At 45.9% G+C, this 26237-nt stretch overlaps 1 protein-coding gene across 1 annotated transcript; it reads right to left on the reverse strand.

The window, feature by feature from the left end:
- Positions 1–199: 199 nt before the first annotated feature.
- PRKRIP1 (PRKR interacting protein 1) lies at positions 200–24306 on the reverse strand. The gene is made up of 6 exons (XM_007485965.3): positions 24053–24306; positions 22323–22401; positions 20470–20570; positions 19251–19336; positions 17024–17091; positions 200–622 (listed from the first exon to the last, which is right to left on the reverse strand). The coding sequence occupies exons 1-6, from the start codon at positions 24176–24178 to the stop codon at positions 531–533; spliced, it is 552 nt and encodes a 183-aa protein (XP_007486027.1). The 5' UTR covers positions 24179–24306; the 3' UTR covers positions 200–530.
- Between the last annotated feature and the right edge of the window lie 1931 nt (positions 24307–26237).

Below are 26237 nucleotides of genomic sequence, written 5' to 3' on the forward strand. Positions count from 1 at the left end.
GAAAACGCAAAATACTTGAGACTTCAAAAAGCCCATTTGAACACCTGGACCTCCTCCGTCTCTAAGAAGGAGGGACTGTTGGCTACAAGGTCACCTTCCCCGTCCCTCCTTCAGCTTCTATCAGGTGCTTCTTCCAAGCTATCCGCCGAGCGGCCTCCTCTCGGCACGGCCTGGGCACGCAGCACCCAGGACAGACGACTTTGGTCTTAGCCCTTTATTGCATCCAAACAAAGCCCATGGACTCTTCTGCCCCTTTTGTACAAGAGAAACTGCCTTGCAAGGCCTGTCGTTGAGATGCCTGAACACAGGCATTTGCCACTTTGGCACGAGGGAGGCCCCTGCTGGAGAGAACCTGTGACGCCCACGTTTGCAGGCGCTCTCGGTCTGGCGGCCAACACTGGTCCAGCACATGCATGGCGTGCCAGGACCAGTCTGGGTTGTCTCTCCCGAGGCTCAGGAGAACATGACACTCAGCCCTCTGTCCGCAGGGCTGGCCCAGCACACACAGCGGCCAGCCGTCGCCGCCATCATTATCTCCCCACCACAAAGCTGGGCTGGTCCTCCTCTTCCTCCTCCTCCTCTTCACTGTCACTGGAAGGATGCTCTTGAGAATGGTCAGAGCCTGCCAACAGGACAGAAGGATGCCGTGAGTACATCCGCACTAGGCTGGCGGCTCAGCTACTTCGAGGAAAACTAAAGGGGCACAAGTTCAACAGTTCATGTCAATGAGAGGCAAAAGGAGGCCAGAGAAAGAGCCGTCCATTGCCACGAAGGGCCTGCCAGAAGGCACTCGCGATGCCCGGCTAAAGAAGCTCTATCCTCCGCGGCTCTGGGGATGGAGGTGCCCAGCGCCTGGCACAGACACGTCCATCATTTGAACAGAAAGGCTCTCCCACCTGAGGCGAGTTGTAGATGGCTGGCAGGGCCTCGGTGCAAGAAATGGCCAAGCTGAGCTGGGCCTCTGGGGAGGGAGTAGTGGGGGACACAGTGCAAATCCACTGAGGCAGAATCAGAAACACATCCCAATTATGCAAAGCACTCTGCCCCCCTATTCTGCAAGAGACCATCCCAACAGAGTTCCAGGAGCTGCTCTTTCTAGCCAGCCAGCCTGTAGCAAAGCCGCCCCAGGCCCTGCACGCTCCCCTTTGGGGCTCTCCAGACCTCTAAAGTAGGAACACCTCATCAGTCCACCAAAGCCTCCGGACAAGGCTGGGTTAAATAGAGCCCTTCTACAAACCCCAAAGTGACCCGCCTGAAGGAAAACGAAAACTGGGTGGTCTGAAGCTCAGGATACAAAGGGCCACAAAGCGCAGGGCAGTGTGAGCACTTAGCCCTATCTATTTCTTCCCTGTTTCCTCTTTTCCACCATCTTCCCAAAGAGAGGGGCTGCCTACACCCCATCCCCCAGAGCCTGGTGGTTAAAATCCTAGACGTTGCCCGTCCCCCACAGGCATCTTCCAGGAAGCCCGGACAGAAGGGAAATCTGCCCATCGCCACCCAAGGCTGTCTCTGATGGTCTGGAAGCTTCTCCTCCTCCTTTTCTGGGTTAAAAGCATCTTCCACACTACAGCCCTCAGGGTCTCCCTAAACCTTCGCCCTTGGGGTGTAATTTCAAGTTCCTTCTCCATGACTCTGGCCACCATTCTCTGGAGGCAGTGTGGCGCTGTGGTAAGAGCATCTGGACACCAGGGTTCTAGTCCCACCCACCCTACTAGACTGACTGCACAGCTCTGGTCAGCTCCTGACAGAGAGGGATGAACACATGATTCAAAATGGCCAATGAAGGGATTTGTTTGGTTTGAGCACAGAGATTTGTTATAAAGGCTCTGTTTTTCTTTTATTCCCAAGGACATGGGGGAGGAGGGAAGGGAGATGCTTGTTAATTAAAAAAAGCTAAAAGAATGAAAACTACAGGACTGGAGAACATGATGATGGAGGTGCTAAAACCTAAGATCTTGGGTCTTTTGGAGTTTCCTGGATTCCAGAAGGGCAGGAAGGAGTTTTGAGAAGACCTGAATGAAGTCTTTTAAATCATTGCCTTCAGCAATAGAACTTCCACCCACTCAGGGCACCAAGTAGATTTTCAGCAATCTTATGAAAGAGTTCCAAACAAGCCTTGGGTCATTTATTGCTGGCTTGATAGCACTGAAGATTAAGTATAACTGAGGCATAAAATGCCAGTGACTCATATGTCCCTTAGCAGCCACCAAACCACACTGCAAATGCCCCAAATGGGGCAGTGGCCCCCTGGATCCCAGTCTCGGCCTCCTGGGTAGGGGCAGCATGTGGAGGGGAAGAAGGAAGGGAGGGGAGGGGAGGGGAGAAGCACCCACAACTAAATGTTCAACACTGAATTTCTTACTCTTTTCCTCTTTAGCCCCCAGTAAGAGATCAGTGAACCAAAAGAACTGAGCAAAAAGACAGCTTGTACCCTCCCTCTTCAAAGAAAACGGTCCATTTCAGTGGCTTCCAAGAAAGGAGCAACCTCCCAGTGTGCAGCGACCCTCCTCCAGGTGGTAAAGCCAATATCCTCTGGATAATCAATCTTATGCATCAGAACCTCACTGGGTAAGCCCAGAGAGGCTCACTCAACCAGGCCACCTCACCCTGCAGCCTGCCTCACTGAAGGCTTTCAAAAAGAGGAGACAGAAAGAAAGGCCCCTTCCCAAGGTGCTGGCTCCCACAGGTGGGAGAAGCTGACAAGCTGAAGACTTAATGAGGCTTGGAAAAGGGAGGTTCTTCCAACTTAAGTGGATGCCAGGTCACAAACCATGATGGACAGCCGTGTTCGCACACAGGGACACCCAAAAATCTGCCACTCAGATTCCTTTTTATGTCCTAAGATGAGGAGGGAAAAGAGGTGTAATGGATACTTGGCTTTAGCTTTGGCTGATGGTGAAAACAGCCATCTCCCCAGCTCCCTAGTTCCCACCGCTGAGGTCTAGTCCCTCACTTGGAAGGGAGGCCAGATGTCCACCCTGAGCTGGGCTGGAGCCACTGTCCAGCGTGTGATGGAGCAACAGGTGATGGAGGACAGGCAGGAGAGTTCCACTGTCACCCTGCTTCTGTTTTCACTACTAAGAAGGATTAGTGAGCCAGGAAGGACAAAACAAAGATGCCTAACAGGCAGGTGGGACCCAAGAAAAATGAGGTGCTGAGGAGAGGATCCTGGGCTCCCCAATAAGGCAAAAATGGCATCCCCAGAGACTAGCAGATCAACCCAGATGTGTTTGCTAAGCCCCTGAGCAAACACTTTGAAAAGCTTGAAAAATAGAAGATGCTGCAAAAGGCCAGAAAATGAAAACCAGTCAGGGGGCGGGGGGGTGGGGGTGGGGGTTCTGCTTTTGTTTTAAAGAAAAGCCACAGCCTACAGTCTATAGACATCAATAAGCTTAGTTGTGATTGATGGCAAAACCTAGAACTCGCTGCTAAAAGGCTGGTCTGTGACCAATGAGAGGTGGAAGCTCTCGGCTCCACTCACAACAGACAGATCAGGAGACACCGGGGCCATAACAAAGAGTCACTCAGAGCTCTTACAAGCCTCTCAAGCCGTCCTCATGAATCTGCTGGGCCCTGCTGACAGTGCATTTAGACTACGGACTGAATGGACGTCAGTGGCCGTTTGAAGGGAAGCTTTCAGAGCTGGTGGGTCACTTAAGTCACACGGTGCAGCCCCCCCACGAAGAAATGGCACAAGAGTCCCCAAGGGCTCAACTGGCCTCCACGTGAAGACCTCCAGAGAGAGAAAGAAGCCACCACGTCTTGGAGCTGTCTGGGCAGCCCCAACTGTTGGCATCTTTCCCCGATTACTTCCATCTGCCGCTCCTGGTTCCAAACAACAAGGCTGGTCCCTGTTGGACATGGCGGCTCTTCGGATACTTGAAGCTACATTGGAGTCCCCCAGTCTTTGCTTCATTAGGCCGCACGTGCCCAGCTTTTTCAGCCAGCTGTCCTGTCGTGAGGCCTCGAGGGCCGCTCACACGCCGGCCCATCAAGGTTTATCTTGAATGATGGCACCCAAAACGCAACAAGAGGGTCCAAAGAGACTGGGATCGGCTCCTCTCTGGCCCGTGCTATGTGTCAACAGTAATTGGCATGAACGCACAGATGGCGTTTTGACATAGAATTTTAGGAGCTGGAAGAGACCTCACCGTCTTCCTACTCCAAAACCCGGATCCAAAGGAATAGCCACTATCGTGTGCCCAAGAAGGGACCACCCAGCCTCTGCCTCTATTAAGCAGAGACCAGCCAGCCCTGAGACAATCCACTCCATGGCTGGGCAACTGAACCTTGGGCTTCTGAGTTCCTAAAGCCTCAATCCGCCTCGCTGCCGCTCCTCCCTGAGGCTCTTCTCCCCCTTCTCTTCGGACTAAACACCCCCGATCCCTGGACTCTTGTCCCCTTCCTGGAGGTCTTCCCCCAAATTCCAGCCAAAGCGGAGCTGAGCAGGGCATTAAGGGACCCAAACGGATGCTGAAAGGCCTAAGCAAAGGGCCGCGCCACACGGCTGGTCCTCACAGCACCCCTTCCACCCGCCCGAGGGCAAGGCACGAGCAAGCACGATCACACAGCTGCTGCGCGCCAGGGTTGGTGTGAGAGCCAGAAGACAGAGCGTGTCAAGGATCAGCCGTTACGAGGACGACACCATCGGAGTAGCGTGCAGAGGCAGCGGGCCTCTGTGGCTTCAGATCTCATCGCTGACACCTCTTGGCTGCTGGCTCTGCATGCTTCCTGCGACGGCTCAGTGCCCGTGCTTGGAGGCTCTACATAGCAGCACACACCAGATCTGCACTGGCAAAGCTCCTCCTTGGGAGCCCCCCGACTACAAAATCACAAGACCAGTTTAAAAAAACTCGCAGGGGGAGTGGGGCAGCTGGGTGGCTCAGTGGAGAGAGCCAGGCCTAGAGACAAGAGGTTCTCAGTTCAAAACACTCCCCAGCTGGGTGACCCTGGGCAAGTCACTTAATGCCTACTGCCCAGCCCTTCCCACTCTTCTGCCTTGGGTCCAATACACTGCATTGATTCTAAGATGGAAGGTGAGGGCTTCAGGGGGTGGGGAAGGAAGATCAGGGTTTTAAAAAATGCATAATAATATACTTCATAGCCATAATAAGCAAAGGTCAATGAACAAAACTGAAATTTTCTTTGACTAAAGCTCTGACAAGGTCTCGTGGTCATCATTCTGCACCAATTACCCCATTCCCATTCTTCACAGAGGACAGAGAAATCAGACAGACTCCCAGGCATTCAACAGCTGCTGAGCACCCTGGAGGTTTCCTTTTTTCTGAAAGTGCTGATTTTTCTTCGTTTACTGCTTCTTTTGATTTATAGGAAAGAGAAGAATTCCAGAATTCTAACCCGAGACCTCAACTTCAAGTGACCCATGCTGAGAACACCCACATTGCCACATGCCCTTCCTGGTGCAGAATACAAGCCAGTAAGGCCTTCTCATCCTGTGAGACTCCTGTCAAAATCTTTCCTTAAATGATCTACTGAAAATGCTGGAGGCGTTCCTTCCGGTTTGTTTTTCTTTGTGTTTTAAAAAAAGTTTCCTGTTTGCTGGCTTTTGTTATGTCCTCCTTTAATGTTTCTTCCAGGGGAAAAATGATATTGAGGGAACTAATGCAAATGTAAGACCCGAATCCCCCATTCTCCAATGGATAAGTGGTCAAAGGATATGAACAAATATCTCAAAAGAAAAACTTTAAATTTTAGTAATATGAAAGACGGCTCCAAATCACTAATGAGAGAAATGAGCATCAAAAGAATACTGAGGACTCACCTGATACCTAGAAAGTTGGCAAAAATGACAAAAGGTGAGAATAATCAACACTGAACAAACTGTACGAAGATGAGCACATTAATAAACGAACGAGGGGCAGCTAAGTAGCATAGCAGATAGAGTGCCAGCCCTGGAGTTGGAGGGCCTGGTTCAAATCTGGCTTCAGACACATCCTAGCTATGTGACTCTGGGCAAGTCACTTAATCTCGAATGCCTTACCCTGCCACTCTTCTGTGTTAGAACTTACACTAAGACAGAGGGGTCTAAAGAACTATATATTGGTAGAGCTGTTCATTGGTCCAGCCATTCTGGAAAGCCATTTGGAATTATGTTAAGAAAAGTCTAAAATGTCCATACCCTAAGACTGAGAGATCCCACTGGTCGGCATATGCCTCAAGACAGTCAAGGACGGAAAGATCTCAAGTTCTTCTAAATAGTTAGAGCAGAACTTGTACGTGTAGCAGATCACTAGAAATAAAGTAGAGGCCCATCAATTAGGGAAAAGCTCAACCAAACCAGGTCTCATGAATGGGATGGAATATTGCTCTGCCATTAAAAAAAAAAAACATAAATTCAACAAGGTACCAAAAGACTAATGAATTGATGCAAAACAAAGAGAACGATATGCACACTGACTGTACAATCTGAGAGGAAAGAATAACACAACCAAAATATTGAAACTGGACATTGTGTAACACTAATAACTAAGCTTGGTCCAAAAAAGAGATCTAAGACTGTCGGGGCCAAAGGATGTGATGGTTTATTTTCCTGAACTGCCTTTTTTTAATTGTTTGCTACAAGGCTCTCTGAATGGGAGAAAGCAATAGGACTAGGAAAACATATTACAACAAAACAGAGCAATACAGTTTTTAAAAAGAAGAAAAGGACAGACACTTCCCAGCTGTGTGACCCTGGGCAAGTCACTTGACCCCCATTGCCTAGCCCTTACCACTCTTCTGCCTTGGAGCCAATAAATAGTATTGACTCTAAGATGGAAGGTGAGGGTTTAAAAAAGAAGACAAAGCAAAGGGAGGACAAGGAAAGGGAATAAGCATTTTATATAGCACTTACTATGGGACAGCCCCCATACTAAGCACTTTAAAATTAGTTTCTTTTGATCCTCAGAACAACCCTGGGAAGGTGCTATTATTATCCCCATTTTACAGATGCAGAAACTGAGGCACACAAAGACTAAGTGATTTGCCCAGGGTCTGAGGCCAGATTTGAACTCAAGTCTTCCTGGATCTCTATCCACTGTACCTCCTAGCGGCTGATACATAAGCCCATCAAGAATCATCTCGACATAAAGCACAAGCATGCTTTTGAATTGAACTTAACGGGCAGACTGCATCTTCACCATCATGAAAATGAGAAGTATAGAGAACTTGTAGGTTTGTTGTTTGTTAATCACAAAAAAGCATTTGGTTTGGGAGAGCAGAATACCACCTTACTCCTCCCAGATGACATCTTCCAAAGCCAGGGCCAAATCATTAAGATCCCTTGAAGGGTCCAGCAAAGATCACTCTGAATGATCCCAAAGGATGTCCAGTGCAGAGTTCTCACAGTAGAGAGTCTCCTTGGACATCGAGATCCTCAAAATGTCCTCTTGCTGGAGCTGGAAACTGGAAAGCAGTTTAGAACCAGGTCCTTGAAGTCAGTCAATGTGCGAGCCTCTCCTTGAAGAAGGGACACGATACCCCGATCAGGCTCAGGCCCCGGAGAGAACAAAGAAAGCAGAAGAGGACCCACGTGTACACAGCTGTTTCTAGCAGCTCTTTTTGTGTTGGCAAACGAAAGGGCTGAGCGTCTCTCAGTGGGGAATGAACACATGATGGCATATGAACGTGAAGAAATGCCAACGTGCTGAAAGCAAAGAAGGGAATCCTTTCAAAGAAACCCGAGAAGACTTGAATGAATTGATGCAAAGTGAAGTGAGTAGAACGAGGAGAACAATTCGTATCACTAAACCCAATAAAGCCTCAAGAATTCTGAAGAACTGACGAAGGGCCCTGCTCACTTCTGATAACAGAGATAAATGGACACGAGGGGCTGACGGAATCCCATTGTTTGGACAGAGTCAATGTGGGAAGTATTTTTGCTTGACTACAAGTATTTGTTATGGGGATTTTGGTTTTCTTTTCTTTTTTCCCCCAATGGAGATCTATATAGGAGGTTGGGTGGGAAGAATGGATTGTTGTTCAACGGAAACACAACAGAAGACATTTTTCAGATGTTCTCTAGAATCAGTGTCTTTAATGTAGTTCCCACTTCTCAGTCATCAGTTTGCCTCGCACAAGACCAGGCATGTAACAGGTACCGTATAAGTACTAAAGAGATGGCCTGAAAAATATAGGTGAGGTTGGAGCTACTCTGAGTGCACGCATCCATTTTCTTATCCGTAGCCTTCTGGGAATGACCCTCATGTGGGTAAATGGTGGTAACTGAGGTGATTTCCAGGGATGTGCACATGGCTATGGGAGGGTGCCTGAGCATGTGTGTACGTGTGAGATGTCTCTGCTCTCCACAGCGTATACCTTCCAATGCTCTTCTTTTTTGTTTAAACCCTCACCTTCCATGAGGTGATTATCCCCATTTTATAGATGCAGTATTACAGTATTACAAATAATACAATACTGTGTGTTGGCTCCAAGGCAGAAGAGTGGTCAGGGCTAGGCAATGGGGATCAAGTGACTTGCCCAGGGTCACACAGCTGGGAAGTGTCTGTGGCCAGAGTTGAACCTAGGACCTCTCATCTCTAGGCCTGGCTCTCCATCCACTGAGCCACCCAGCTGCCCCCTCCAATGCTCTTCTTGAAGAATGCAGCCGCGGCATAAAGACACAAGGCTTCTGACTCATCCACAATTCCTTGGCAGCTTCCATTTCCTAACCTGGACTGGGTTCTCCCAACACGTGCTGGTTTTACTATTCATTTCTTTGTCTAGTGAGTTTCAAAGTATGTGCTAACTTCAATGGAAGGACCATGACAAGTTCCCCATCGCATCTCTCTACTTTGGCTAAAGCAAAGCCCAAAGAACAACGTGTCCAATTGCTGCCACATAACACAAGATGAGTCCAGGAAGCAACAGAGTTCAGGTCAAAGTCAGCAACACGTTGGGCACCACCTTACAAAAGGTGACACACATTCTTCCTGTTAACAATCAAGTGAACAAGAATGACATGCTGTCACGTTCACGATCACTCTGGGAAGCAATCTGGCATAATTGTCTTTAGGGAGGTGCTTGTGGAGAAGAGTTATGTCAAAACAGAATTTATCAATAAAACGTTTTTAAAATTTACAACTACAATGGAAAAAATACTCCTTTTCTGAAAGAGAAGTTGGCAACAAGTTCTAATTATTTTATAGAACAATTAGAGCTGGCAAGGAACTGAGGCAGACTAGTTCATTCTCTTTCATTACAGATAAGGAAACTGAGGCGCTAAGGGCCTAAATAACTGGCCTAGTTAGTATCTGAAATGGGATTTGGGTTAGTTTTTGTTCCTCCTACTCTTGGATGGTGAGGACAAGCCCGACTTAGACCTGGAAGTGATGACCAGGACTAGGGGCAAATTTATTTTCTGGTTTCATTTATAGTAGGACTATTATTCAAGAACGCTATCCATCTCCAGAGAAGTTGGAGTCAGATACAGATCAAAGCATACTACCATCCACATTAGTTTATTCACTGTTTTTATGAGTATTCTCTTACAACAATGATGAATATGGAAGTAAGTTTGGCATGATAATACATGTATAATCCAGATCAAATTACTGTCTCCGAGAGGTAGGGAGGGAAAGAAGGGAATTTCAGAAAATATGTTGAAAACTGTTATTACCTGTAATTAGGAAAATAAAATATCTTGGGGGGGGGGGCGGTTGTTCAATTCCTTCAATAGCATATCAATTCACTGGCCAGATTTCAAAGATTCCAACTTTTTTTTTTAAACTCTTACCTTTCATCTTAGAATCAATATTGTGTATTGGTTCCAAGGCAGAAAAATGGTTAAGGGCTAGGCAATGGGGGTTAAGTGACTTGCCTAGGGTCACAGAGTTAGGAAGTATCTCAGGACAGATTTGAACCCAAGACCTCCCATGGCTGGGCCTGGCTCTCAATTCACTGAGCCACCTAGCTGCCCCAAAAGATTCCAACTTTAATGTATCAATAGTTAAATAAAGGCTCATAGCTCCTTAGTACCACATGCCCCAAAAGAAAGGAAAGAGGCCTCCCAGGTACCTCTAGGTTTTTTCCTAGGTTGATGTGGCTAAGTAATCCATCACAGAACTGCCAACATGTTGGGGACACGCTTGGCAGCAGCTCCTAAAGCTGGTTTTCAACCCTCTGAGGCCCTGGAATTACCCTCTCTTCTATTATGAGGCATCAGAGCAAGAGACACTTGGGCAGGGGAATGGAGGGGGAAAGGAGCAAGAAAAGAAATGTAGAAGGCTGGTGGGAAGAAAGTAAAATGCACAAGAGGTGACTTCTGCTGGACTAAACACCAGCCTTTCCAGAGACCCAAAAGTGAATGGTGGGGGCAGCAAAAGGGCCCCTTTCTTTCTACTCCTGCTGTACCCGACAGCAAACACTCAGTGCCATCCTACCCAGCTCTGTGGCCAAAGGAGCTGGAAGGATTTCTGTCCAGAGAAGGAGGGGAGTGGCATTCTGGAGCCACTTCTCAGCCCAAGGGAACTGGCTACACTGCTAACAAGGCCAAGCGAAGGAAGGCCTCAGCAATCCTGAGGACTACTGAACTGTAACCTGCTGGAGGCCAGAGAAAGCACACTGCCTCCCAGCAGTCTATTCTAGCATTCGGGTCCTTGATATATTTCTACCTTAACTGTGCTAACTGTGGGAGGGGCAAAGGGTTTAGAAAGGGCAAGGGATGCTGGCTGTCTTTCCATCCTCTTTGGAGAGAAAAACGAGACTGCCTCTAGGAGCTGTGCGATGAGCCCTCTGGCTCATATCTAGCCCATGCCTCTGCTGGCAATAGGGTGCCGCTTCGGGACCTGGCAAGAGAAGTCCACAGGGGCCCCCAAGTGGCCCAACTGTGAATGGTCACAGTACCCTCTCTTCTCATGCCAAAAGCACAGGTCCAGGGAAGCAGCTACTCAACACCAAAAACACTGGCATATCTGAGCAGCCGGAGCCCGAGGTCAAGGTACCTGGAAGATGGGAAGGTGCCAAAGGCCTGGGAAGAAGCCACAGTCCTTACTGACACACACACAAAGAATCCATCAATCCACCTGCCTATCTGTCTGTGTTCCCATCTCTGAACATCTGTATGAGAATAGCCTATTTTCACGGGTGAAATTCCACAGCTGATCACAATTGACTGAAAGGCTCAAAAGCTCTCTGAGCTTGTTATCTGCAGGCCACAAAAATGCGTTTGATTAGATCAAAGCCTGCCACCGTCCACTCATTTCCTTCATGAGATTACTATTGCATGTGTGATACTTCTAACATGACACGAACAATTGCATGAAAGAATATCACTTTTCACTGCCTCAGGGAGATGGGGGAGGGGAGGGAGGGAGAAAATCTGAATTTTAATATGTCAAATTGTTGCTACATGAAACTGAAAAAACCCTAAAATAACAACAATTAAATAAAAGATTTAAAAATGCAAAGCAAAATATCACCCTACAGGCTCTCCTCCAACAAGGAGTACCCAAGTCTGGAATCATACAAGATTCCTTGAAAGTGCAACATTCTTTTTTTTTTTATTCATGCTTGATCAAACTGCATTTTGTTTTACAGCTTTTTGTATGCTTAGTTACAAAATGGCAGAAGATTACGCCTTGTTTAAATTATGTTTTTGGTAGGTGGATATGCAGAATTTGGGTGTGATTATCATTATTTACAGGACCTTGGGCTAGTGATTGCCAATGATTATTCTGATTCCCATAAGTGAATGTATTGCTATACATTCTATAAAATACACACAAGTTGTTTTCCAGCCTTTAAAACATTTTTTAAATGGTACGGTTGGGATTTGAAGTCCAGGCAAATTAGTAGACAACCCCATTTAGACAGCTAGATTTAGCTCTTTTATGTACTTTGTCTTTTCCAGGAGAATGTAAACTCATTGAAGGTAGAGACTGTCTTTTTGTGCTTTGTATAGTTCCTGACATACAGTAAGTGCCTTAAAAAAATCTGTAACTTTACCAGCTTGCTGGGGAAAAAAATGATACGATTGGAGAAAGAGCCCTGATTATTAACACTACTGAGGAGAGGCTTTAGAAAACAAGGAGAACAAAGTTCTCCAAGGTATGTACAGCCACTAGCATGGAAGAGGGATGCCCTAGAGACACCGAAGTCTGCAGGATACTCTGGTTTGAGGATGGCATTATGCTAACCGTGTCAAGCTCAGAGTTTCACAGAATTTCCTACATAAGATCCATAATCTCTCAGAAGATTTGGACCTAACTATTCCTATTAGAAGAAGATGAAAAGATGGCCAATTTCGATTACATAAATTTTTATACAAACAAAACCAATGCATCTAAAATTAGAAGAGGAGCAGGAAATTGGGGGCAGGGTAATCTGCACTAAGTTTCTCTGATAAAGGCTGCATTTCTAAGTCAAATTTTAAAATAAGAGCCACCCCTAATTGGTAAATGGTCAAAGAATATGAATAGGAAATTTTAGAGGGAAGAAATCCAAGATCTCAATAGTCATATGAAAAACTGCTCTCTATCCCTAATTTAAGCAAAAGAAATGCAAACTAAAACTTCTCTAGAGTACCACCTCATACCCATGAGATTGGCAAAGTTGGCAAAAAAAAAAGGGAAAATGACAAATGTCGGAAGGATTGCAGGAAAGCAAGTAGGTTAATATACTGTTGAAGGAGCCATGAACTAATCCATCCTCCTGGAAAGCAATTTGTAACTATGACCCAAAAGCTATTAAAACTATGCAGAGTCTCTGACCCGGAGAGATCATTACTTGGTCTGTACCCCAAAGAGATCAAAGAAAGAGGATAAGGACCCACTTGTACAAAAATATTCCTAGCAGCAATTTCTGTGGAGGCAAAGACCTTGAAATGGAGAGGGTGCCTAACAGTGGGAGAATGGCTGAACAAATCATGGTATATGAATGTGATGAAATACTGTTGTGCCGTAAGAAATGGCCAAGGGGATGGTTTCAGAGAAACCTGGGAATTGTATGAACAAGTAAAAGGGAAGTAAACAGAACAAACAGCTCTGAAGGACTTGGGAACAGTGACCAACACAATGACCAGAGGTGAAGCCAGAGGACTTCCTCTTGTCCACTTGGGGAGAGAAAATGATAGACTCAAGAGGACAAGTTGAAGTGTGTGTGAGTGTATGGGGGGGGGGTGTTTTACATGGCCAATGTGGGATTCTGTTTTGCTGCTTTTTCAATGGGTAAAGAAGGGGCAAGTGGAAAGGAGAGAACTGGAAAATGACAGTAAATTGAAATGGATTTTTTTTAAGTAGATGGTGAAGACCTCTTATGCCATCTAGACTGTGCAGATGGTGCCCAGTGCCCACATGCAGGCTTTATCAACATGTAGGCTAGTACACAGCCACACAATGCCTTCAAACACCTTAAGCTTCTCCCTAATGGGTTGACTCAGAGTCTGAGCACACACATTCTTTAGCTTTAAGTCCTAAAGTCCCAGTCTCTGAAAAATAGAAATTGAGGATCCCCCAAAGGGAGAAGCCCACAGTGGAGTGAGCAGGCTGCAATAATTCATCAAGAAAGGGATGAGCCTGAAACATTGTTGTCATGAGGCCTAAAGGACCACAAACAGCCAGTGACATGGTGTGAGCATGAACACTGGCCTGAGAGCTGCACAGATATCTCATAGGTTCAAGAGAATCAGAGAAAGGCTCCCTGGCCAGGGTGGTTTCTAGAAGACGTGAGAATTACCCCAGTGGGTGGCAACACGCCCCTCTGGGATGCCCTCACTAACCCATCAGAGGGAGGACCGTCCTAGGGAGTTTCCAAGCAGCAAGATGGTGGCTCTGACCCTTCCTGGGCTGTTATTCATTTGTTGTTCCATTATCCCAACCAGAAGAGAGACTATGAGGGGGGGTTCTACACCTCTGCCTCTCTCTGTATCCCCAAGCACACAGAACATGACAAAACTAAAATCCAAGAGAGGAGAGCACACAGTAAGAAAATAATCAGTGGACTGAAAGACCTTGAAAATGGGATCATCTCAGAACTAACCCCTCTGCTCTTGCACATTCAGAGGAACCTGGGATAATTTCAGAAAACTGCAGATTGTTTGACGTTCTGGTTTTGAAAATGGAGAAAAGATGCAGAAGCTAAAGACCAGTGTATGTGACCAGAAACAAACTTCTAGAATGGACTATCAAATGATAAGTACTTGGAGATGTAAGCATTTATCAGGAGGAGGGAAAAAACCACCTTTGATTTGTAGGAGCCAGCATGGCTTCATTAGCTCAAGTACAACTAGTCTGACTTCTCTTAAAAAATCAACCAGGTTACTAGACTAGGGATGGGAAGAATGAAACAGAAACGGACTCCTACTCTCAGCAAGGTCATGATGAATTCTCATCATGGTGCCACTGAGCTGACCTCTGGCCTCCTTGAAGGCTCTGCCAGTGCAGCACACTCTGGGGAGTCTTTCTAGCTGGAAAGGCTTTGAGTTGAGCCCTGTGAATAGATGCGGCCTATTTTTCAAGGACCAACCTTGATCCCAGTCAGTAGGCTGGACAAAGCAACCCATGAAAGCAAGCCAAATTTCAACATTTTTAACATTTTCAAATTTTAACAAAATATAACACTCCTTTGCAAGCTTGTTCTGCTTCTCCCATAGCAGGAGCAGAGTAAGGAGGAAGGGAGCTACCGGAGTTATGAATGGCAGGTTTGCAACATTCACCAAACTTTACCTTGACTGTCACTTGTTTAAAAGTGGGATCCCTGCCCAAAGCTGACATGCTCCTACTGTGGAAGCTGACTCATACCAAGCTGGGCATTCTTGCCATCAACAAAACAAGATACAAGTTACAGTGAAATGAAAGGCTGGCTCACAGGTATTCCTTAAGAGGCAAAGGAATTGGCAGAATAGGTTTCATTCTATGCCCCAAAGTGATCAAAAATATTTCAGGCGACATTTGCTCATTTTATGTTGCAACACAAATAGAAAAAGACCAGTGTGAAAATAACTGCACCAACATTGCTTGTTAAGGACACAATATTTTTAAAAATCCAATGGGAAACTTGATGAGAACTCCAAATCAAATCAAAATATGCTCTAATACTTGATGACTTCAATGAAAAGGTGGAAAGGGAGAAGATAGGAAGAAGCATGGAAAAATGGAGGCCCAAACTTTGCAGATTATGCAGAAGCCTCATGTCTCTATCATGAACACTCTTAAAAACAACAACAACAAAGATTTGGTAAATGCCAAAACAAAATTGACCACATTTGAACAGACAGGAAAAGACTTACTATGGATATTGGGGTTGTCCCAGAACCAGCTGTCTGTCCACAGTCACACCACTGAATTAGAGCTGAGATCAAAATTTAGAATAAACCACAAAGGATGGTAATTTTAAAATATGCAAAGCATATCAATAAATATAACCCCAAGTTATTGAAACAAGCTACCAAAGAATTTTTTAAATGGGAAATGGACAAGAGAAATGACATTAACACTATCTGCACTATCTGAGAATTTCATCAAGAAATTATGCCAGGGGGACAGATGGGTAGCTCAGTGGATTGAGAGTCAGGCCTAGAGACGGGATGTCCTGGGTTCAAATCTGGCCTCAGACACTTCCCAGCTGTGTGACCCTGGGCAAGTCACTTGACCCCCATTGCCTAGCCCTTACCACTCTTCTGCCTTGGGACCAATACACAGTATTGACTCCAAGACGGAAGGTGAGGGTTAAAAAATTTTTTAAAAAAATTATGCCAACATAAATTGTTCTAAAAGGTCCAAAAGAACTAGGCAAACTCCTTAGATGGCAAACTCACACTTGCTTGCCAGACAGGAGGAAATGGCTGCCAAAGGAAACAGTGGGTCAGACTATAAATTCATCTGCAAAATCTTTGGGAGCACAATGGGCAGGTTTGAGCAGGAGACTCTCATAAAGCAGAAACAGGGATGAGTGGAACCAGACTAAAGGAAGCCTGCCACTGGACTGGAGAAACCTGACTATGGTAGCCAGGATCAAGATTTCTTTTAAATGCAGAACCTGAAAAACAATTAAGCATGACTAACAACAAAGCATCCAAAGCCCCCAATCTAAGAGTAAAAAGGACATTAGTGACAACTTCCCTACCCCAGCTGCCAGGTCAGGAGCTCAAGGAAACAGCCTGTAAGCAGTGAGAGCTCTGCACAAAGTCTGGCTGCCTTTTCCCTCCTCCCAAGAGAATCCATTTTCTAGTCCAAGCTTCCCAGACGTGTAAGGGGCAGCAGGAGCCCTCACTCTCAGGAGAGTTTTGTGGCCTGGCCCTATGGGGCTCAGCCAGTGTCAGCCAAGCTCCTGCCAAAGCTGATAGGACACCGGACATCCGCCAGAGCAAAGTCATCCCCTGGGGAATCAAGGGTGAAAAGAAAATATACACAGGAAAAAAAAGGACAGATTTACAAAATGATTGTAAGAAACTGTGTCCTCTTATCAAGACTGCTGGAACCATCATGCTTGGACATTCCCATCATAATCCCTGACATGATGACTAAGGAAATGGTGCTAAAGGAACAGGGAATGAGCTGGAAAGTTTCAAGACTGCTGGGCTGGCACAATGGGGAGGGCACCGAGAGACCCCTGAGGCAGGAAGCCTCACCCCAGCCCTGAGTGAAACCAAGAGAAGCAGCCTGAAATGCCTCCTCTCCCAATTCACAAAGCTTATGAAGGTCTCACCCACACACATTCACCCACCTCCCTCCCTTTGTAGAGTCTGTGGTGGACAAGAAGGACTGTGTGTGATCTGTACGATTGGAGAGAACGCCCAGGCCAGCTGAGGGTCTTTGAGGGCCACTGAGACCCGGGGAGCAAAGGACTTTGCATGCAGCAGAGTTGGCACCACAGGCCTAGTCTTGTGCCTCTAATGCTTTAGATAAATAGGATTCCCTCCTGGGGAAGTGAAAGGGTTAGATGATACTGCAGAGAATCAGCCAAAGTCTCTGGTCTAAGAGGAAAATATTCCCCAGCCCATCCAGGCAAGAAGCAGACCCCTGAATGAAACTGGAAAACCCTTTGGGAATGCCCCTCTGGCATCCCTGCTGTGACCATCACCACCTACCTTCTTTGGGCTTCTGCTGCTCCTGCTTAGCCTTCTTAGCCAGTAACTTCTTTTCTTTAAGTTTTTGACTGGAAAGTAAAAGAGAAACCCTCAGTGTCTTACAACCTCTTGTGCATTTCAAAAGTGGAATCCTGAGCCTGTACGCTTTCTACATTGAACCTCAGAGTATTGCATATGGAAACAAGATTAAACTGTCAGGAGGAAGTTCCCAAGAGCCCTGCACCAGGACAAACACAGCGTCTGAGTCTTTGGTCAGGACGACTTTATATCTAGCACAGGGCATCTAGCCTGGCTTGACTCGTACAACAATGAGGGGGCAGAGCCCCAAGGGCTCCAGTTTCCTTCTCCTCGTAGATGATTTAGGTAAAACCTACAGGTAAAATCTGATTTAAACAAACAAAACCTTACCTTCTATCTTAGTTTTACTTCTAAGACAGAAGAGCAGCAAGGACCAGGTAATTGGGGTTAAGTGACTTGGCCAAGGTCACACAGCCAGGAAGTATTTGAGGCCAGATTTGAACTCGGGAAGATGAACCTTCTTGATTCCAGGCCAGTGCTACCTAGCTGTCCCAAAGTATTTTTAAAATATCTACAGTTTTTTGACTCTGAGACATTTATTTAGGACTAGTCTGTTACGCCTTGGAATATGTATTTTAAAAACACAACAATGAAGAGAATATAAAAATCGATATGTGTGAGCAGGGAGTAAATGCACAGACTGTTGAATTAATCATTTAGAATAGTATTTCCCAAACCAATCAAGGTAGAGAACAATTTGGGACTGAAAAAGCATCAAGAGACCAGAGATGTGAGGACATAAAATAACGATGCTAAGTGCTTCTGCTTTTTCTTTGCGTCTTCAGCACTTAGCACAATGCTTAGCACCCAATAAGTCCTCCATTAACAGTGAATAACAGTTGCCTTTTACATCAATGCACGTGGGCAAAAGACAGTTTCTGGCCTCAAGGAGCTTACAATCCAATGGGAGAGACAGCACACAAATATATACAGAGCAAGTTACAGACACGCTAGATAGGAAATAATTAAGAGAGAAGGCTCAAGAGTTAAGAGGGATTGGGGGAGGCTTCCTGTAGGAGGTGGAACTTTAGCTGGGATCTGAAAGAAGCTAGGGAAGTCAGAAGTCAGAGTGGGGAAGAGACAGAGTTCCAGGCAAGGAAACCGGATAGAGAAAATGCCCGAAGCAAAGAGATGGAGGATCTTGTTTGTGGAACAGCCAGTAGGTCAAAGCTTTTGTGGCAGGGAGTCAGGTGTAAGAAGCCAGGAAACATAAGGGGGGGGGGGGGGGGGGGGACAGGTTATGAAGGGCTTTGAAAGCAGAACACTTCGTATTTGATCCTGAAGGAAATAGGGAGTAAGTGGAGATTATCGAGTAGGGGAATGACATGATCAGACCTTCATCTTAGGAAAATCACTAGTGGTTGAATGAAGTGGAGACTAGAATAGGGAGAGTGTCAGCAGGCAGACCCATCCTTCAGAGTTAATTTGATCCTCATAATAACTCTGAAAAAGAAGAGATTAACTACCATCCCCATTTAGCAGATATGGAAACTGAGGCTTAGACAGATTCATAACTTGTCCAAAGTCAGGTACCTAAACCCAGGTCTTTGGAGTCCAAATCCACCAATCCTTCCCCAGCCCTTTGGCAGCCTTTATACTAAAATTGCAGCAAAGAAGACACTAAGTTTACTTTCATACTGAAAAACTGCTCCATGTAATGAGGGTTTTTGTGCAGTCTATGATTTAATATTTTAGAGGGGGAAAAACTATAGGAATCCTATTCACCCAATGTCTAGGAGTCCCATTCACATCAAGGAGAATACTAGGCGTCCCACCGGACAGTTTGGAAAATGCTAAACCAGAATATTTAGCTTCTTTCTGTCCCCAAAAGTAATACATACTCTCATCATGTAGGAGAATTCTACTAACTCCCAAGATCTCCAAACCCTGAATTTGAGATATTCCTGGTCCATTAGCTGGCTAAAGACTCATTTCCAATCACAAGGAAGGCTGCATCCACTCCCTGAACACTGGCTTCCACCCCCCCTCCACGATTAGTCTCATCTCTGGACACCAACCCCAGTGCCAGCACTTCCTGCCAACATGACCTTGGATGAATCACTTCCTCTTTGAGGGGTCTCCAGGAGCCACATCTATGATTCTTGGCTTCCCAGCCCTAGACCCCACTGTCTGATGGGAAGTCTCTTACCGCTTCTTCCGACGTTTCGCCGTTTGCTCTTCTGCCGTCACTTTATTCCTCTGCAGTCTCTCCTGGAACTCTGCATCCATTTTTTGCTACACAGAAAATACCACTTTAGAAACAGTCACATCTAGCAAAGTTGAAGGGCCTCTTATAGAGGCATCAGTAATGCATGCTGTGGTAATATAGAGAGGCCCCTTGTCATAGTTGTCCTGGGAAGTAAGTGGTGCACGTACTATCTCCTCCATTTTACAGGGTAGGAAACTGAGGCTTGGAAAGGGCCTTGCCGGTCAGAAAACAAGTACAGGTCAGTTCTCCCTGAACCTTCGGTTTTATGGAGAGGCTGCCTTCATGCTCCTCCGTGGCCCACTTGACTTTCTAGACTTCAAAACCAAGCCTCCACTCAATGTATGGGCCCACAGTCACTCTATCAGGAGCAAGTCTAGGCATCCCTGATGTTTAACAGTACATGGCACATACACAGTAAATACACTGAATAATGCCTTTTTTTACAATGTGTTTTTACAGACGCCTCTGCTCCTGGGACCTTTCTCTGCTGGACTGTCCCTCCACAAGGCCGATCTCCTCCTCCTCCTCCTCCCACTAGTGGTCCCTCCTGAAGCCTGAACTGTCAAACGGGTCTAGGCCAGCCTGCCTCCATTGCCCTCCTGGACCTGTTTCTAACTCTCTGGACTTCAAACCCTGACCTTCATCTCTGCCTTCTGCTCTTCGGCAGTGCTTGGCACAGAACGAGGGCTTCATAAATGCTTGCTTCCTTCCTAAGGAATACTTTAGCAAGAGACAGTGTTTCTCAGAGCCTGTTGCCACCCACAGCTTTTATTAAAAACTCCTCCTTTCCACCACTGGCTCCCAGTTACAGGTAGAAAATGCCCTAAACATAGCGTCCAGTGTGCTCCCCATAGGCAGGTCACCCCAAACCCTGCTCCTCTGGAATTTTTAGAGGGTCGCTTCTAATTCTGCTCAACAAGGCTAATTCCTCTGCCGATATCTGAAGGGCTGTCTGGAGACAAGGAGGGATAACCATCCCCGTCCCCATCCAAGCTCCAGCTTCTTCAGATGGTTCTCCAGTCGGTCAGTGTCTCATCCAAAACAGGATGCCTCGAATTACATAGAAAATTCCACCTTAGACACCCTGGCCTCCTTATGACAGATTTGGGCCCAGATGCAGCACCCAGCAGGCCACTGCAGCCAAGCAGAGGAGTCTCACCTTCTCAGCCATGGCATCCATGAAGTCCTGCCTCTGATACTCTCTGCGCCGAAGATGCCTGTAAACGTGAAATTCCCCACTGCCAGCACCAGCACTCGAACCTATGGCAGGAGGCAAATATTCAGGCATGTTACAGAAACCAAGCTGTCAGTGCTGACTAGAACTAAAGCATCTCACACTTTGGCAGCTGAGAAGACAGGGAGACAGACAGAGAGACAGGGAGAGACGGAGAGAGAGAGAGAGAGAGAGAGAGACAGGGAGAGAAACCAATGAGAAGAGTATTCCAATAGGCCAGATAAAAAGGGATAAAGGCCTGAATGAGGGTGATGGGCAGAGGAAGGAAAAGATGCAAAAGTCATGGAGCTGGAATGAACAGCACTGGGCAACTGACTGGATATGGGACACGAAGGAGAGAGAGAGGAACAAGAAACTGGAGACTGGCAAATGATGGTATTCTCATCACAGGACTAAGCGATAACCAATATCGATAATTGATTGGGATCAAGAAATGGCCTTGGAGTTAGGAAACAATGGATTGGAATCCTAGCTAAGACTTTTCCTGGTTGTGTAACTCAAAACAAGTTATCTCTCTGGACCTCGATCCAAAGGGAACTTAGAAGACTATCAGGCCCAACCCCCACATTTTGGGAGGAAAAAAAATACACAAAAAATGGAGAGATTGAGGGGGATCATTTTATTTACAATATCTACATCACATGACTATTGTACAGAAATGGTTTTGGTTCATGCACTCCAGAAATATAAGCAGCTTTGTTTGTTTCCCACATCTCCTCTTTTTATTAACAATTTGGGGTCAAGAAGCATCAAAGCAACCATCATGCTCTGGGAGACTGGACATGAAGGCAGTATCAGAGACCTACTGTACAATTCTGTGGAAGGTATTATTATTATTTCCATTTTACAGAAAACTTTATAGCTGTTATTATCCCAATTTTACATTTGGTGAGGTTGAGAAATGTTAAATGACTTGGCCAGGGTCATAGAAAAAGAAAATGTCTAAGGAAGAAGTTGAACTCAATTCTGCATGACACCAAGTTCATCTCCAGTCCCCATGAAGCCAGTGGTATCAAACTCAAATAGGAAGCAGGGTCACTAAACTGTACATGAAGATCCCCGTGGGCTGTCTACTTAGCTCAAAAACCTATAGTAGCCATATATCTGAGTTCTATTATATTTTTATTAGCTGTTAAATATTTCCCAATTACATTTTAATCTGGCTTGGGGACCCCTGTACCAGGCTGTGCCTTTCTGGCACCTCCCATTGGCAACACTGGAATCTGGCTGGTAGAGTGGAGATTGAGCCAGAACAAGCCATCCTTGGCTCCAGCTGCCATACCACACTGCCTCCAGTAGAGGGATGAGGCATGCACATCAGCATAGGAACAAAGGCTAACTCTAATGTTCTTACACATATGTAGGAACTATGTCAAAGAAGTTCATTCCCTCCCCCTCCTGAGTAGCCTGACCTGTCCGTCAACATTCCTCACATAACACAGTTAAGTCAGGTTCTGCATCCATGAACATGCTGTACGTCAATAAAAGTGAGGGGGGGGCAGGTCCTAAGGGGCTTTTGGCTTTGAACTAACGTGGGAATAGAGCAAGCAGGTAAGGCAGAACGAGGAAGGGACTGGCAGGCTAGGCAACTCATGGTCAGGTGACTTAGAGGAATAAGATTTAAAACTATGACTGTCTACCCTTTCTAATAAACTTTATAAAATATAGCCGAGTAGAAAAAGTCATTCAATTCTTACAGAACACAGCGCACACGCGTGCGTGCACACACACACACACACACACATATGAGAGAGAGATGCTCCCCCCAAATTCATTACCCATAACATCTCTGACAAATTCAGGAGGCGGTCTTGGAGCCCATTCATTAATTTTTTCTGGAATGGGAACAGTTTTGTCCTGCAATATTAAAACATTACAGCAGATTAGACATTTGCTGTGTTTACAATGCCCAGCTCCACTTGACATTCGTCTTAGATTTTTAAAAATTAAAAAAGTCTTTGCAACTCATTTACTTTGCTCCTTAGTGTCCAAGTGCTCTATCTTTAAATTGTTCTCTGAATTTTGCCACTTAAACTGCTCATATTTTTTTTTAACTCCTCTTTTGTCTTAATAACAACCATATAACAGAAGAGTGACAAGGGCTAGGCAAATGGAGTTAAGTAACATAACTAGGAAATGTCTGAAGTCAAATTTGAAACCAGGTCCATCTGACTCCAGCTAGCTGCCCCATTCCATTTATCTTTGATTATGAACATCTGGAAGGGTTTAATGGCCCTCCTCCCACCTCAGTAAAGCACTGACTGTGTGTAGGCTGGCCAGAGCAACCTGATACCCCATAACTGCTCTCAAAGTCCTTGTAATGCTAAAGACCAAGGGAGAACTTCCCTTCACAGCACATCATCTTAGCATTCTAAGAAACTATAGAGGTTAGAGAACCTAGGTAGAGTACTACTTTTAGAAACAGAAAAGGCTTGTTGATCCAGGCCCCCTAGCATCTCTCATTTCACCTATGTGAAAGTGGAGGTTGAGAGAGATTAGGTGACTTGTCCAAGGTCACAAAGGTGTTAAGTGACATAACCTGGATTTGAATTTAAATCAGAGCCTTTTCCCTTTATGCCACCTCATCCTGGTTCAACTAGTTCCCTGGTATATAGGAATCTCCCCTGTAGCATCCCCAAATGTAAAACTGACTTCTGAGCTTCCCTAAACCAAAGGGTCAAGCTCTCTGGGGCTCTACCCATAAGCCAGATTCCCCTGGGAAGAGCCCCTCAACCCCCCCAACCTCAGGGCTCCTTTACACCATGAATCATCAGGAATGTCCAAAGGACTTCTGCTTATCAAAGTTCTATCCATCCACCTTTACCAGGTTAGAAATTAAACAGTTAGAGACAGCTAGGTGACTTGGTGGACTGGGAGCCACTCCCAGTTATTGGAGCTCCTGGGTTCAAATGTGGTCTCAGACACTTCCTAGCTGTGTGACCCATGGCAAATCACTTAATCCCCTTTGCCTAGCTCTTACTGCTCTTCTCCTTGACACCCATAAACAGTCTTGATTCTAAGCTGTAAGATAAGGTGCTTTTTTTTTTTAATTAAACAAATTTAAAAGGGCACCTAAGTGCTCAGTGGATAGACATAAAGACGGGGAGGGGTGAAAGGGGAGGTGTCCCGAGTTCAAATTTATCTGGGTCACTGTATCTAGCCCATAACCACTCTTCTGCCTTGGAACCAATACAGTGTTGATTCCAAGACAAAAGGGAAAGGTTTAAAGGAAATAAAAGAAATTTATAAATTAAATTAATAACAGTATTATCATGACGATGGCGTTGGCCCCATAGATGCCCTAAAGAGTCTGGGAACCCCTGGGGCCCCGGAGGGGGAGGAGCGACCTGGGATCATCCCCAAACCGGTCCCCGGACAATAAAGAAGGCTGCCTCCGTAGTGGCCGAGTGGCCACAGCTTAAGGAGAGGCTTCTTAGTTCCGAGCAGCCCCAGGCCTCCAGAGCCCCCCAGCCTCAGTTTCCCGCTCTGACAGCTCCTCTGTCCTCACCGGGTTCTTCATAAGTCGCTCCAACTTGAGCCGCTGCTCCTCGGCCGCGTTCTTAGGGATGACAAGAGGCTGCGGCTCCTTCTTGGGCCGCGGCGCCCGCACCGACGAAGCTGCCGAACTCGCCATAGCACAGCCTGAGATCTACTGCCCGCGGAAATTGCGGCTGCAGCGACCGGCGCGTATTGATGACGCCAGGAGATTGGGCTCCGCCTCGCCCTTTCCAAATGTGCTCCCGGCGCGTTCACGTGTCCTAGCAACCGGGGAGGCCGGCGCTCGGGCCCTACCCACCACGGCCTGAATTTTTATTGGCTAAACGTGACAAGGTGGGCGGAGTCAAATTCGTACAATCAGATCCTCGATCGCGGAGCCCGCCCCCTCCAGCCTCTCTGATTGATCGGTGTATCTGTCTGTCCTCCGGCTCTCACTGCTCCTAAAATAAGGCTTAAGGAACTGGGAACTGAAGAAAATCAGGCCTCTTGGGCTCCAAGAGGATCGGCGCTGCTTCTTTTACTTTTATTTTTTAAAAAGACAACCAACAGGTGGCGCAGGGCAAAGAGGCGTTAGATGTGCAGACTGGAACTCCCTAGTTCAAATCCAGCCTCAGACCCTTGGGCAAGTCACTTAAAAGCCCACTGATAAATATTTATCAAGTGCTTGCTATGGGCTAGGATACAAATTGAGACAAGAGACAATTTATTAAAAGCCTACTATGTGCCTGCTACTAGACTAAGCACTAAGGACCCAAAGACCAAAGAACAGTGCTTGCCCTCAAGAGGCTTCCATTCTAATAGGGAAGATAACACATAAAAACAAAGTGGCTTGTTGGGTGAGAAGTGAAGAGATGAATGGTAAACTGAGGTTCTGAGGGAGCTCTCCACCATCCAAATCAAAGGGAAGGGCCACAGGGCAAGCGACCTTAGAATGTCTATTTCCCCCAGTAAAATGCAGATAATAATAGTGTCCCCGCCCAGAGTTATTGTGAGGCTATTGAGGCAATAATTGTTAAGAGCTTTACAAATCTTAGAGCCCTATATAAATACTGGCTATTGTGAGCTGAAATCTTCAGTCCTCCAGGACCTAATGCAGGACTTGACACTGGGTAGTGTAAATCTTGAAATTTCTCAGACTTGTGAATGTTAAAAATTTCCATATCGGGGAATTCTCAATTGGAACAATTCCCTACTGGGAACATTCCACATTGGGATGTGAGAACTCTACTTGGATCAAAAATGGGAGGACCCATACTTGGGACTGCTTTGGGGTAGAAAACTCCTTGCTAAACAATGAAAGTACTTAAACCCATACTTATAATGAGGCAAGGAGTTCTTTAAGCCATGCCTATTTTTAGAAGTAATACAAAGGGATGCTAAGTACCTATTAAAGGTCAGGCAACTTGTAAACTTGCCAGGAGCAAAGAGGTGAAAACTTAGTCAGAAGTTTTTTCTGGTTCAAACTTACTAAAGGGGATTAGTCGACCCAGCAGTGTTTTTAGAATGGGCTGTCCTTTGGAAAACGTCTACAGTGATTGGTAGATGTAAGGACTTAGGGGAGGTGACATAGGAGAAAACCCCCTATATAAGACAAAGCAAGATCGCTTGAGAGGAATCCTTTTGGGGAATCTCTTGAGAAGGAAATCTCCTGGAGGACAATCTCTAAGGAGGTCTCGCTGGAGCTCCTCTGAGGGGACTCTGTCCCTCTGGAAGCTCTTGAGAGAGGCCCTTTGAAACAATCTCTGGCTGGAAGGCTCTTTGAGGAGGACTCTGACTGGAACTCTCTCTGAGGAGACTCTGTCACTAGAATCCTTGCTTAGACAGACCTTGTGGTGAGTGATAAAAGACTGACTGACTGATCTCTCTCTCTTAAGACTCAGGTCTAGGCCATGTTGGCTTAAGGTCTTTCATACTTATTTCCTTTTTCTCTCTTTCTCTCTTTTCTTTAATCCCTCATTGTATTATTAATTAAATTCTCTATAAAACCCAGTTGACTTGGGTATATTCATCATTGGGAATATTTCCCTGGCGACCACCTTATATTTGATTTAAAAACCAAGACACTATAGTGAAACATATTTTCTGCGGTCACAAATTTACTCACCCACTCTTATATCTACTACAATTTAAGTCTTCCACTATTTTACTCACTACAGTTTATAGCATTAACTCTTTTAACTGCCACAGTTTATGTC

This window comes from Monodelphis domestica, chromosome 2 (assembly GCF_027887165.1).
Source record: "Monodelphis domestica isolate mMonDom1 chromosome 2, mMonDom1.pri, whole genome shotgun sequence".
NCBI lineage: Eukaryota > Metazoa > Chordata > Mammalia > Didelphimorphia > Didelphidae > Monodelphis > Monodelphis domestica.